This window comes from Talpa europaea, assembly GCF_964194135.1.
Source record: "Talpa europaea genome assembly, chromosome: 1".
Classification (NCBI taxonomy): Eukaryota; Metazoa; Chordata; class Mammalia; order Eulipotyphla; family Talpidae; genus Talpa; species Talpa europaea.
In genome coordinates this window covers 134,909,616-134,923,254 of record NC_140073.1, presented here as the reverse complement: position 1 = coordinate 134,923,254, position 13,639 = coordinate 134,909,616, and the positions used below count along the sequence as shown (strand labels likewise).

At 41.0% G+C, this 13,639-nt stretch overlaps 2 protein-coding genes across 2 annotated transcripts; one reads left to right on the top strand and one right to left on the bottom strand.

Moving 5' to 3' along the window:
• Nucleotides 1-1,264: 1,264 nt before the first annotated feature.
• On the top strand, nt 1,265-2,335 carry CMKLR2 (chemerin chemokine-like receptor 2; the record flags this gene model as incomplete). Its single annotated transcript, XM_084232287.1, has 1 exon — nt 1,265-2,335. Exon 1 carries the CDS (start codon nt 1,268-1,270, stop codon nt 2,333-2,335), a length of 1,068 nt encoding a protein of 355 aa, XP_084088413.1. The 5' UTR covers nt 1,265-1,267.
• Nucleotides 2,336-10,402: 8,067 nt separating this feature from the next.
• EEF1B2 (eukaryotic translation elongation factor 1 beta 2) lies at nt 10,403-12,882 on the bottom strand. Its single transcript, XM_084249200.1, has 6 exons — nt 12,798-12,882; nt 12,232-12,354; nt 11,505-11,631; nt 11,180-11,246; nt 10,701-10,826; nt 10,403-10,592 (listed from the first exon to the last, which is right to left on the bottom strand). Exons 1-6 carry the CDS (start codon nt 12,875-12,877, stop codon nt 10,438-10,440), a joined length of 678 nt encoding a protein of 225 aa, XP_084105326.1. The 5' UTR covers nt 12,878-12,882; the 3' UTR covers nt 10,403-10,437.
• Between the last annotated feature and the right edge of the window lie 757 nt (nt 12,883-13,639).

The following is a 13,639-nucleotide window of genomic DNA, read 5'->3' as shown; positions in this document are numbered from 1 at the left end:
AGCTATACGCAGCCTCTGCAGCATGAGTTCAATCCCCCACCAGCTAGGGAGCTGCCCCACATGGCACAGAAGACATCTCTGTGTCTCACCCGCTGCTCCCCTCAGCAGTGTATTTTAGTAGATCTGCCTGTTCTGTTCCACACTCTGTCTCTGGTGAATCCTCTCACTCCCTGCACCTTTGGCCTGTACTCTCAGTTCTTGTATGCATAAATAAATAATTTTTTTAAAGTTAAAAAAACCTTAAATTGCACACCATAGGAAATTAATATAAAAATTAAAGTCATAGTCAAGTTTACCCCAAAAGGCATTTTTTTGAAAGGGTGAATAGTTATCCATATTGATGATTCTGTGAACATGTTGGCATTCATAAACATAAATCCAAGTGTCTGTGGGTACAAAATCATTAGTAAAATCTCCAGTGCCTGCCTGTGACATCCAGGTGGATGGGTTAAGGAGTCAGTTGGAAGTGTTTGTCTAGAGTTTAAAAACTTAGGGCGGGCCTCCCCGGTGGCGCAGTGGTTGAGTGCTGAGTTGCGATGCTGACTGAGGCCTCTGCGGCGCCGGTTCGATCCCCGGCTGCTCCCCGGCCACTGGAGGAGGGCCCCACATGGCACGCAGACCTCTCCTGCCTCCCGCTGCTCCCCTCAGCAGTGTACTTCGGTCCTTCTGCCTGCTCTGCTCCCTGCTCTGGCTCTGGTGAATTCTCTCACCCTCCCGCGCTTCTGACTGTACCCAGTGCATGTATAAACAGAACAAAAACAAACAAACAAACAAATAAATAAATAAAACATGCCTCTATTTAAAAAAATAAATAAATAAAATAAAAACTTAGGGCACAAATGCAGGTTTTTGGAGTCATCATGACGTAAGTATTAATGTCTTCTTTGACATCTTCCATAAGATAATAAAGCATAGTAAGATCCTAGTAAATGCTTATTGAATGTTAATTATCTTTAGTCAACTCTGTAACTATGGTGAAGAAAGATCTGCACCTGTAGGATTATTTTAACACTTGTTGAATACTTCACAAAAATGATCTCTCAGAGCTTTGAGAATAATCAGAGTGAAACTGAAGTCTACCAAGACTTGAACATCTAGAGTTTAATCATAAGTCTTGGCAAGAAATACACTATTTCCACTTCTTAAGAAGAAGTATTTTTATCTTTATATCCCTTACCATTCACTGAACATTTCTTTTTAATTGTTTTCGTTCTTTTAAAAAAATTTTTGCTTCTATAGATTTCTTCATTTTCCACTTAGCAAAGTCATGGAAGACCTCGAGGAAGCATTATTTGAAGAATTTGAGAACTACTCCTATGGCCTAGAATATTACTCCCAAGAGTTTGACACAGAGGAGAAGGTTCACCTGGGAGTTGTCCACTGGATATCCCTGGTGTTATGCTGCTTAGCCTTTGTTCTGGGCATTCCAGGAAATGCTACTGTCATTTGGTTCACAGGATTCAAGTGGAAGAAGACTGTCAGCACTCTCTGGTTTCTCAATCTGGCTGTTGCAGATTTTATTTTTCTTCTCTTCCTGCCCCTATACATCTCCTATGTGGCAATGAATTTCCACTGGCCCTTTGGCAGTTGGTTGTGCAAGGCCAATTCCTTCATTGCTCAGTTGAACATGTTTGCCAGTGTTTTCTTCCTGACAGTGATCAGTCTGGATCGCTACATCCACTTGATCCATCCTGTGTTATCCCATCGACACCGAACCTTAAAGAACTCTTTGCTAGTTATTTTGTTTGTTTGGCTTTTGGCTTCTCTAATGGGTGGCCCTGCCTTATACTTTCGGGACACCTGGGAGTTAAATAACCACACAGTTTGCTATAATAACTTCCATGAGCATGATCCTGACCTCATTTTGATGAGGCACCATGTTCTGACCTGGGTGAAAGTTACTGTTGGGTACCTCTTCCCTCTGCTGACAATGAGCATTTGCTACTTGTGTCTCATCTTCAAGGTGAAGAAGCGAAGCATCTTGATCTCCAGTAAACACTTCTGGGCAATCTTGGCTGTGGTCATGGCCTTTTTGATTTGTTGGACTCCTTATCACCTATTTAACATTTGGGAGCTTACAATTAACCACACTAGCAATTTTCACCAGGTACTGAAGGCCGGAATACCTCTCTCCACGGCCTTGGCATTCCTCAATAGTTGCTTGAACCCCATTCTTTACGTCCTGATCAGTAAGAAGTTCCAAAAGCACTTTCGGGCCTCCATTGCTGAGATATTGAAGTACACTCTGTGGGAAGTCAGCTATTCTGGGACCATGAGCGAACAGCTCAGGAACTCGGAAACCAAGAATCTGTGTCTCCTGGAAACAGTCCAGTGAATTAGAACTCTTCCACAAATCAGTATAAATCATTTTAAAATTAAACAAATTTTTTTTTAAGTGTGGGGTCCCACACTGATATAATTTCCACTTTCTATTCCTAGCACTACATTTATATGGACATCAGTATAGGATGCTTTTAGGTTATTTGATTCCAAGATATACAACTGATCCTATTCTTTTGTTTTTTGTTCAATTTATTGGAAACATATTTTTGCATACCTATAAAGCTTAGGATCTTCATTATTTTGTTCAGTTACTTAAATTATCTGTGTCATTCTTGCTAATTACATTATAGAGACTCACCACTATTAAGGCAATTTCAGCAATTCTTTTTAATCTTAGTAACTTTTTAAAAGTTCTAAATCTTACGTGATATGTATGATTAACTAATTTCAAAAATGTTGAAATGTTTGCATAAGTTTACTTTAACTTTGCACAATTAATCTTTTAAACACATTCTTAAAATGAAACTTGTACTTAATTTTTTAAATTCATGTAATTATATATACCTTTATGAATTAAAGTAGTAAGTGCTTTTATGAGTTTAAATCACTGCTCCACTTAACTATTAATGCTTAATAAACTGTCCCAAAATCAAATTGCTAAAAACAACTTATTATGATTATTATAGCTCACAGTTCAGAGTCAGGAATTCAAACAAAGCACAAAAGGGAGGGATCTGCCTCATAATACTTGGGACCTCAACTGCACTAGGATGATCCAAGTGGCTGAGGTCTGGAATAGTTTGGGGCTGGCTAGGCACGTCTCTTCTCTCTCCACTCCCTTCCCTTCCCTACTCTCCTTTCTTTCTCTCCTCTCTTCTTTCTCTAGAGATTTTAACATAGCGCCTTAGGTATATGGCACTTATTATATGACTCACTCTATGACAATTTAGGGCTCTAAGAGTTGGAGATTCTAGTCCTCTTAAAGGCTTTGCCCAACAAGCAGTGTCACACTTTTGGTCAAAGCAGTCATAGGACAGCTACATTCAAAGGGAGGGGACACAGACTCTGCTTTTCAATGGGGATAGGCTCCCATTAAAAATTAAAAGATTAAAAATGGAAGATTAAAAATCTTCCATGTTATCATAGTTTGGGAAAATTCTGGGTATGTGCAAGTATGTGTAAGACTGCTATGAACATAAAACACTGACATCTGAATAAGACCAACCTAATCCCAGAATGATTTCAGAAACAAAGCATGTGTGACACATTGATTTAATTTCCACTTTCTATTCCTAGAACTACATTTCTATAGACACCAGTATAAGTGCAAAATGTATTCTATTAAGCCAGTGACCTCTTCATGGTGAAATCTGTTGCATTTTAGATTAAGATTATAGTATCTTGGCTTCTATTCATTTCTGCCTTTAGCAAATAGATGTGTACCTAGGAGGTATACAGAATGTAGAAGATAAATATTGTGAGGGATACCAAGACTCTTACAGTTTAGAGATTAAACCTGCATAAAAACAATCCTAAAACAAGGTAAACAGTATTAAGTACCATAAGAGAGACAAGAAAAGGTAGTTTATTCAGAGAACAAAGAGATCACATCCATTGTGGAGATGGAGAACAATGGAAATCTTTGTTCTTGCCTTTGTCTCTGTTGGTATCTTTGTTGTGAATATAAAATGTTACTGCAATTTTTAAATTTTTAAAATGTTACTTCAATTTTTAAAACATTTTTTCATTTTCTGTAATTTCATGATTTCATTTTTAAGTGAGGGGAACCTTGTGTTTACTAAATGAGTATCCTTTATTTCATCTCGTAACTTTTGGAAATACTAGTATCAGATCATTCTTGGCTATATCCTTAACTGTTAGTCCCATGCGATGATCAGATAGCGTTTTGTGAATTACTCACCAAGAGTGTGTGACCCCAAATTTCAGTCATTCTCAAGCTTCATGGTTTTTGCATATCCAGTATTGGTTTAAAGGAAGGCAGGGAGAGAAGGGCTCATGGTTGGTTTCTAGTGCTTTGTGCAGCCTTTAATCCTACCCTCTCCTCCACCACGGTTTGAGATGTACCCCCCTGGAGTGCTCCTTGGCCTTTAAGGGATAGAACCTGGGAATCCAGGGTCAGAAGAAAAACTGGATAATCCAAAAAAGAAAAGAGAATTCTGTAAACTCATCCTTAGTTTGGGTAAAGGAGAAATTCTCGAGGCTGTGGAAAAGACTAAGGAGCAGGAAATAAAGCAACCCATGGCAGAAGGAAATTATTGGAGCCAGATTGTTCTGGAAGTTACATTTCAGGGCAAGGTTTCTTAGCGTTGTGGGGGTTAGGTACCCTGAGAGTCATTTTTCCTACTGGACTCTATGGGCACAGCACCTGGGATATTTGAGCTTTCCAAGGACCTATGAAAATATTTGAGATCTTAAAAACATATTATTGGCTTTAGAATATTAAAAGGAATCATAGAGTGCCAAAATTAATAATTAGATGAGTATAAAATAACTTTGTATCAATTAACATTATGTAATATGTGGATTTCAATGTTTCATGGTACAAAGTGAAGCTTTCAGAAAGAAAAATGCCTAAAAGTCTACAAAGGCCTTAAAGAAATTGAGTTCATTTGAGAATCTAATGAAACTTAGGGGTCTTTTCCCTAAGAACTTTCAAATAAATTTTAAAATTTTGGGGGCTTCCTGGTAGCCTAGGGGTTAACTTTCAGTACTACCACTGCAAAGGCCCACCATGATGGCCTGAGTTTGGATCCCCGGCCAGGGAGCTAATGCACATGGTGCAGTAGACCTCTCCTATCTCACCCACTGCTATCTCAGTAGCTCTGCTTGTTCTGCTCTCACCCCTTGCACCTCTGGCCTGCATCCCAGTTCTTCTACACAAGAATAAATAAAATCAGGCCTCCCTGGTGGCACAGGCGGTTGAGCACAGCACTGTGAAACTGTCCACAGCCTCTGCAGTGCCGGTTCAATCCCCACCGGCCTCGGAGCAACCCACATGGTGCAGCAGACCTCTCCTGTCTTGCCCACTGCTCCCCTCAGCAGTGCATTTTGTCAGTCTGCCTGTTCTGTTCCCCACTCTGTCTCTGGTGAATCTCACACCCTCCCGCACCTCTGGCCTATACCCCAGCTCTTGTATAAATAAAATAAATCTTAAAGAAAAATTTAAAAAAAAGAATAAAATCTTTTAAAAATAAATAAATTTAAACGTTTTTTAAAATAAAATTAGACACCCTAGTCTAAGAGCTCCAGTTTTAGTGGTTTTTGAAATAGCTGATAGTGGGGATGTACAGGAATCCAGAAGGCAGCAACTCAGGCAGCCACTTTTCAATAGAAACAGGAATTTTTCATTCTTAGTTTGAGGAAAAAACCCAGAGTAGCATAGGACCTAATTTTGGACAGGATTGTAGATTCCAAGACTTTTTCCTGGCAGTTGGAATCTAGGCAGTGAGGCAACTCTTTTGTATTTGTGTCCAAAACTTCTTTCCACTGAAAAACCAAGTGTTTTTAAAGTAATTGTAGTTTATAAAATGTTTCATTGAGTACATATACCAGAATTCACTCATTTGTTTATGCTCAGATTCTAAGTCATTTTATTCCCTGCTTCCGTCTACACCTTCAGATCAGAGCTCTGCCTTTTTCTTGAAATTCTCTGGCTTGGAAAGCTTCAAGGCTCCCCACTGCCCTCGCAGAATGTGTCAGCCTGTAATTCATAAGTCTCTACAACGGGCCCCATCCTCTGAAATCCCAAACACCCAAAATCCAGCCAAACTGGTCTACATGCCTCCCAAATGTCTTCTCATTCTGCCTTTCACTGTTCTGAGCCCCCTTTTTAAACAAATTACTAATTAAGGTCTACCCAGCTAAAGTCTCAGTTCCTCTTAAAAACTTTTCCTCAAATCTAGCCTTCTTTCTCTGAAATTTTGGGTAACTTGCCTAATCACAAAATGACTTACAAATGCAGGGCCTCCCTGGTGGTCTAGGGGTTGTCTCAGCACTGTCACTGAAATGGCCTGAGTTAGATCCCAGGACGGGGAGCTAACCCACATGGCACAGCAGAACTCTCCTGTCTCACCCACTTCTCCCCTCAGCAGTGTATTTTAGTAGATCTGCCTATTCTGCTCCCCACTCTTGTCTCTGGTGAATCCTCTCACCCTCACCTCCCTGCACCTCTGGTCTATATCCCAGTTGTTCTACACAAAATTAAAAATCTTACAATAAAATAATTCTTCTTTAAAAAAAAAAAAATGCTTTCAAAGCATCTGTATAGGGCCTCTCTGGTGGCACAGGGGGTTGAGACCGCAGCCTGTGGGGCTGTCTGCAGCCACTGTAGCACGAGTTCGATCCCCGGCCAGGGAGTTGCCCACATGGCAAGGCAGACCTCTCCTGACTCGTCTGCTGCTCCCTTCAGCAGTGTGTTTCGGTCGATCTGCCTGTTCTGTTCCCTGCTCTGTCTCTGGTGGATCCTCTTGCCCCCCACACCTCTGGCCTGTACCCACCCCAGTTCTTTTGCACATAAATAAATCTTTAAAAAAAAAAAAGGCATCCATATAGCTATTTTTTAAAGTTTCACATTTTTATAGCATCTAACAGTAATACTTCCTGTCCAGGGGTGAATCAGTCTCGAATTCCACACTGCCCCCAGTCCTATGCAAGAGATGCTGAATATGAAAAATAAGCAAAGCTTGTTATTGCAATCACATATGGGGCATACCAAAAAGGTGGGCTTTTATTTTTTGTCTTTCACCCCAAAATCAGAAACTGAAAAGTCTTTTTCTGTATCTCTATGCCTTTTTCTGTATCTGAGGCCAGTAGCTCAAAAACAGTTTATGCAGTATTCTGGCTCACATGCAAACATGAAGATGCTTTGTAACAGCAAAAAATGTAAGTGACGTAAAGATCTAATAGACAGGTTAAGTCAGATATGAGACAATGAATTATGTAACTAAAAAAAAAATGAATAAAATTTTGATGTATTGGTGTGGAATATTCAAGTTATAGACAAGCTCCAAGAGATCCAAGTTTATTTCCATGGACAAATACAAGTGCAGAAGAGTTTTTTGTATTGTATGCTACAATTAGACTATCTCTGACAATACTTAAAAACCTAGTGTCATTGGTTGCTTCTGTGGAGGGAATGGGAAACTCAACGGACAGAGAAGACTTCACTGTATAACCTCTTGAATTGTGACCTATATTAATGTATTACTTCACCTAATATACCATTAAATATATTTCTTATTTAAAGCTGTGAAGTTGAGATTTCATGCTTCATCATTCATAACTCTAAGATTTACACTATAAAGATTTATCATTCATAAGCTAAAATTTAGATTGAACTAAATTTTTGATCTTTTACTTTTAATCAAAGTACTAGTTTCTTGTCATTAATACTCAATCTCCCTAACGGATTACTTGCTGTGAATTATTTTTGACTACTACTTGCTAGTCACTACACCTTTCTAGCCATAACAATAACAGGAAATTTCTAGAATTCCCAGGCTGTTTCTCAAGAAAATGATATGCTGCCCTCTGCTGGGTCAGAAAATTCTTTAGTGATTTTAGATAGCATCTGGCTACTACTGGACTAAATACTGCTTAGTAAAAATTTTATTCATATATGTCCAACTTAAACTTTAGATTTTAAGGGATTTTCCATATTCATGGTAGTCAAATAAAATCAGATTCAGGGGAAAAGGCATTTTGTGGTTCTGGTAGAAAAATTTTGACATCATTTAATGTCTTTTGATCTACAGATTATGGGACTACAATTGAGACCTTTAGGTCACAAATTCCCAATTCCCCACTTCTGTAAATTCTCTACAAAATTACCTCTTATAAATTACTATGGAAATATAATCACATACAAAAAACAAATTATTAAGATGCAGCTGTTTAGAATATCTATCATTTGAGAAAATACACTAACCTATCATGAGTACCTTCACCCATAGTGATATTTTGTTCTAAGATTATTAAAAATGGACTCCTTGCTGAGGCCAGTCTCTGTAGCATTCCCCATGCCTACATGTTTTTTCTGGGTACTCATTTTCTCACACCACCCAAAGTTGTACATGTTCACTGGGGTGTCTAGATCATTCCAGCTGAAAATGTGAGACAGTGTCCTTTGAAGTGGGCCTGTCCAGGGGTGGTTCCTGCCTTGTGCCTAAAGCTGTTGGGACAGGCTCAGCCACCTGTGACCTGAACTGGAATAAGTGAATTGGAAAATGAATATAAATTGTTTAGTAAGTACCCCCTAAGAAACTTAACTCATTTTTTTCTCAAGCAGTCTATGGTAAAATTGGCTTCATTATTCAATTTCACTCTAAGTTGGTTTCCTAAAACCTATCATGAGGACTTCCTGAAGTTCCTCCAACCCCTATAGTTCACATTTCCTAATCCAAGTCTCAAACTAGTCAGAATCTGCACATCAAAGTCAAGTTTATGAACCACAGCCAGGGATCAAAATAACCTCCCCATTAAAACTCAATTTTTCACACTTAAAGCAAGTTCTCCCTTACCAGTATATAAGATTGTATTTTAAATTTGCAAAATCTACGTGACAGAATTCTTCCTTGACCTAATTTCCCTCTCCTGGGTTAGGGGTCCTTTACTAAAAATGCATATTCCACGTTTTCACTTTGGTATTTTCAGCTGGGATGGATGACTACATGATTTTTGTCATTTATCCACCAACTTGATGCTGTTATTAACTGGAAAAGAAATGGTTTCAGTCCCAACATTTAGTTCCTGTCTCCAGATATTTCATCATGTATCAAAGACATTATGTACCATGTGTCCAATATTGTTATAAGCACTTTACATGTGTATTGACTCATTTCTCATCATGCCATAAGGTACTCCCCAACTTTCCTATTAAGGAAAACCAGCTCATTAACTTTGTGACCCACTGCAAAGGCCTGACAAATTATAAACCTACAGACAAGGCTAATTATCTACAACCAAGGATTATTTTGAAACTTAAGTCTATCTCCCCAATTTTCCTTTTAAAGCAAGGCTAATATGAAAACTTTTTTTTTTTTTAATTTTTTTTTTTTTATATAGAGGCATGTTTTTTCTTTCTTTCTTTGTTTTTGTTTATACATGCACTGGGTACAGTCAGAAGCGCGGGAGGGTGAGAGAATTCACTAGAGCCAGAGCGGGGAGCAGAGCAGGCAGAAGGACCGAAGTACACTGCTGAGGGGAGCAGCGGGCAGCAGGAGGTCTGCGCGCCATGTGGGACCCTCCTCCGGTGGCCGGGGAGCAGCCGGGGATCAAACCAGCACTGCAGAGGCCGCTGGCAGCTTCGCAACCCAGCGCTCAACCGCTGCACCACCAGGGAGGCCCTAATATGAAAACTTTAAATACAAGTTGTGTTACTGTGTATTACTGTAATCATTAATGGGCACAAAAATTATACCAAAATGAATCAACTTCAAACCTACCTATATTTAACTGGGCCTCCTCAGTGGCCTATGAATTAAGCCTCAGCACTAGCACCTCAAAGGCCCAACCTGACAGCCTGATGGTGCAGACCTCTCCTGTCTCACCCACTGCTCCCCTCAGCAGTGTGTATCAGTGGACATGCCTCTTCTACTCCCCACTCAGTCTCTGGTGAATCCTCTCATCCCCCACACCTCTGGCCTACATCCCAGTTCTTCTACATAAAATAAAAATCTTACAATAAATAAGTCTGGCCCGGGGACCTCCCTAGGGGCACAAGAGGTTAAGCAACGCACTATGAATCAGCAGCCTCTGCAGCATGAGTTTGATCCCAGCCAGCCAAGAAGCTACCCACACGGTGCAGACCTGTGGTCTCGCCTGCTTTCCCCCTCAGCAGTGTATTTTGGTTAGTCTGCCTATTCTGTTCCCCACTGTCTCTGGTGGATCCTCTCATCCCCTGCATCTCTGGTCTGTACCCCAACTTTTGTATGCATAAATAAATCTTTAAAAGTCTGCCCCCCTTTAAAAGAACGTGGATCCAAATTTAGATTATTAATTACTTATCCAATAAATTTCTTCCCTCAAAGTAGAAGGGATATAAAATACATCTCCTCTGTCTGCCCCCATTTAAGAGTGAAGAGCCAAAGGTTGTCTTTCAAATTTTTATTTAAGGGTCATGACCCATGGTGGATTTTAGATCTTGTTGAAAGCAGCCACGTCCATGGACTGCACATAGTCCTCAAAAGCAGTGATCTGCTCCTCCAGCATATCTGTTCCAACTTTATCGTCTTCAACCACACACTGTATTTGAAGTTTCTTAATTCCATAACCCACTGGAACTAGTTTAGCTGAAATGAGCATTAAGAAAAATCTTAGAATAAGTTCTATTGATTAGCAAAGGTTGAAATTATATGCGAATTCTAGACACCAGTTTTGAAAACAAAGACTAAACTTACACGAGCCCCAAACCAAGCCGTCCGCTTGAATGCTTCTGACACACTCCTCTAGTTTTGCCATATCTGTCTCATCATCCCAAGGTTTCACATCTAGTAAGATGGAAGACTTGGCAACAAGTGCAGGTTCTAAAATCGAACAGAGAGATAGCATTACTTAAAAACTCAATTTTATTTTTCCCTACCCTAGAGCAAGACACCTAACACATTACCATTTGTTTTGTAATGGATTGTTACCTCTTCTGCCAAACTATAGAATATATCTTTGTTTGTCACAGATATGCCCACTTTCTGTTTTACTAAGAAAGAGGTATTTAATCTTGCAACAGTCTCTTTCCCACAGAGGAATGCCACAACTGCTACCACAAGAACAGTTGCAGACCAGTAGCTGTGGAAGTTTTATGAATTTTTTTTTACTTTCAGTGTCAAGCTTCAAAAGTTTTATTCACATTATGAAATAAACAAATCATGAAATAACCTACTTTTGGCTTTCTTTGACTCATACTGTGCAAGACGTTCTTCTCTTAGCCTCTTAGCTTCTTCACTTTCCTGTAAAGAAAAAATTTAGTATTTCACAAAGCTGGTTATTCCTCAACTTAAAGCTGGTAGAATCATCATGATAATGACCACCTTTATCAGAATAAAGCAAATCCATCACGAGCTCAGCCGAAAGATGGTGATTTGATTTTATTCATCATGTTGTGATCAGTGGAACGTTTTTCAAAGGCAAGTAAATACAGTAAAGTCAGGATGATAATCCAGACAATTCAGTTTAAAAGTCTGTGCTTACATCAATCTATGTCATACCTCTTCATCATCAGAGCCAAAAAGATCGATGTCATCATCATCTTTACTATCTGTAGCTCCACTTCCTGTGGTGTCTTCCACATTAGCAGGGCCATACTTGCCCAAAGCTTTCTTCACTCCTGGCAGACTTAAAGAAAATTTAATTCAACTACAATGAGGCTAGTGTAATATGCCTTCTGAAACAATTCGTGAAAATTTGTTTACATCACTACTACCAGACCCCCTTTTTCTACTAAGAATTTACCCCGTAACACTCCACTCCTCACCCAGAAAACATCAGTAGCATGGGAGACATATTCAATACTCACTATGATTTACTTTCAGTATGAATGTTTCTGTTTGAGATTTCATTAAGTATGCTCAGTTCCATTCCTAGTGAACTGGAGTCCACTTCCCCAAACTTCCACCCTTGTTGGCAGTTTCAGAAGAATGGCCAAGAACTGAATGAATGAGCCACCCTCTCACCCCAGAGGTGGGCCCCCCAGGTCAGGGTGGAGGCACATTGGCAGGGCAGTGTGGGGAAAAGTTGAATTGGTGCTGTCCATGTTCTACCTGTTCTGTGAAAAAATGGAGGACTTCAGTCTCTTGACCTTCTAAAGTAACAAAGAATTTTAGCTTACAATATCCTAACAAGACTATGAAGTAGGCCGGGTCCAATCTTGTCATGTATTTCCTGACTGTTTAGAAGGCATCCTATTCTTAACATTGTATACAAAGACAATTTTACCTTGCCTTTTCTTTTTCGAAAGACTTGATGTGGTTATACCAACGTAGGGCATGGTACAGGTCGGCAGGCGGTGGGCCGGAAACTGCTTCAAATACTGCCACATCTGCTTGGGAGGGCACATACCTGTCAATGATGCAAAAATAATTACACACGCCCTTGAAATAAAAACCACAAACGCCAGCAAATAAACTGCCCCATCAAATCAATTCGTTGGGAATCGTCTCCTTGTTATCAGGTCAAACAGCTATGTGGGTTTTTTTTTCCCTCCCCTTCCTGTAACAAGCTCCTGAAGACCAGGGACCATCTGTTTGGCTTTCTCGAGAAATGTTCGCCACTTAATAGACCTGTAAGATTGCAAATGCTAACATAGCTCTACAGGATCGCGTTTACTCAATGAGCAGACACGGAGGGCCTGGTTCAATCAATGAGGTGGAAAGCAAGCACATTTCAACCTTTTTCCCCTCGCAGTCCCCTCCCTCGGGAGGGCCTGGGGCTGGCCGCCTCCCTCCAGCTGCAGCCGCGCCACGTGGCCGCGGACAGAACCCAGCCCGAGCCCGTCCACTCACCCCTCGATGTAGCTTTTGTCCGCCAGGTAATCGTTGAGCACCTGGAGGCCCGCGGGACTTTTCAAGTCTCCAAAACCCATGGTGTTGGCCGATATCCAAGCTGTTGGGCAGCGGCGGAAAAGCTGCGCGCAGGCAGTAAGCGCCCGGCGCTGAGAGGGAAAAAGGGCCGCGAAAGGCCGGAAAATTCCTTATATAGCGCGGGAGGAGGCGGGGGGGGGGTGTTTCCTTTCGCCGCGCCCGGCCAAAGGTTAAAGGTCAAAGTACGTTAACATTTTCATTCCTCAACGTAAAATCCGGAAACCGTGACTAAAAAAGCCCATAAATTATGAGCGGACTTTTCTTTGCGTTTGAAAATAAATTAATAAAGGCGGCATTTCTTAAATTAGTAGCTTTACGGCTCCCGAAGATGACGAGACCCGCCCCTAGAAGCGCCGGAGAAAACCGAAGACGCTCGGCTTTAGGGCCGCCCCGCCACTTCCGGCGGAACTGCGGATTCGAACCGGCCGGATCCCCTCTCCCCTGCCTGCTCTCACCCGCCACGCCTTTCGTTCCGCCCTCTGGCAGGTGACGGAAAGTGCCGAACTCAACCGAAGAAGGAAACTGTCGAATCTGGTGTTTCTAGTCCCTCCTGGCTTTCCGTTCTCCAGGTCCGACTGACACAGTCGGTCTGGGCCGCCATATTGAATAAGCGCCCAGGCCTCTGAGGGGGTCAGTGAGGTGCAAACAGTTCTGCAGAGCAGCTTCGGCGGCTCCGGAGAGAAGGTGAGGTCGTGTCCGGGTGAGAAGGCTGAGGTGCCTCGGCCACAGGAGTTTATTTCTTGAAGGGATTGTTTCCTTTGGCC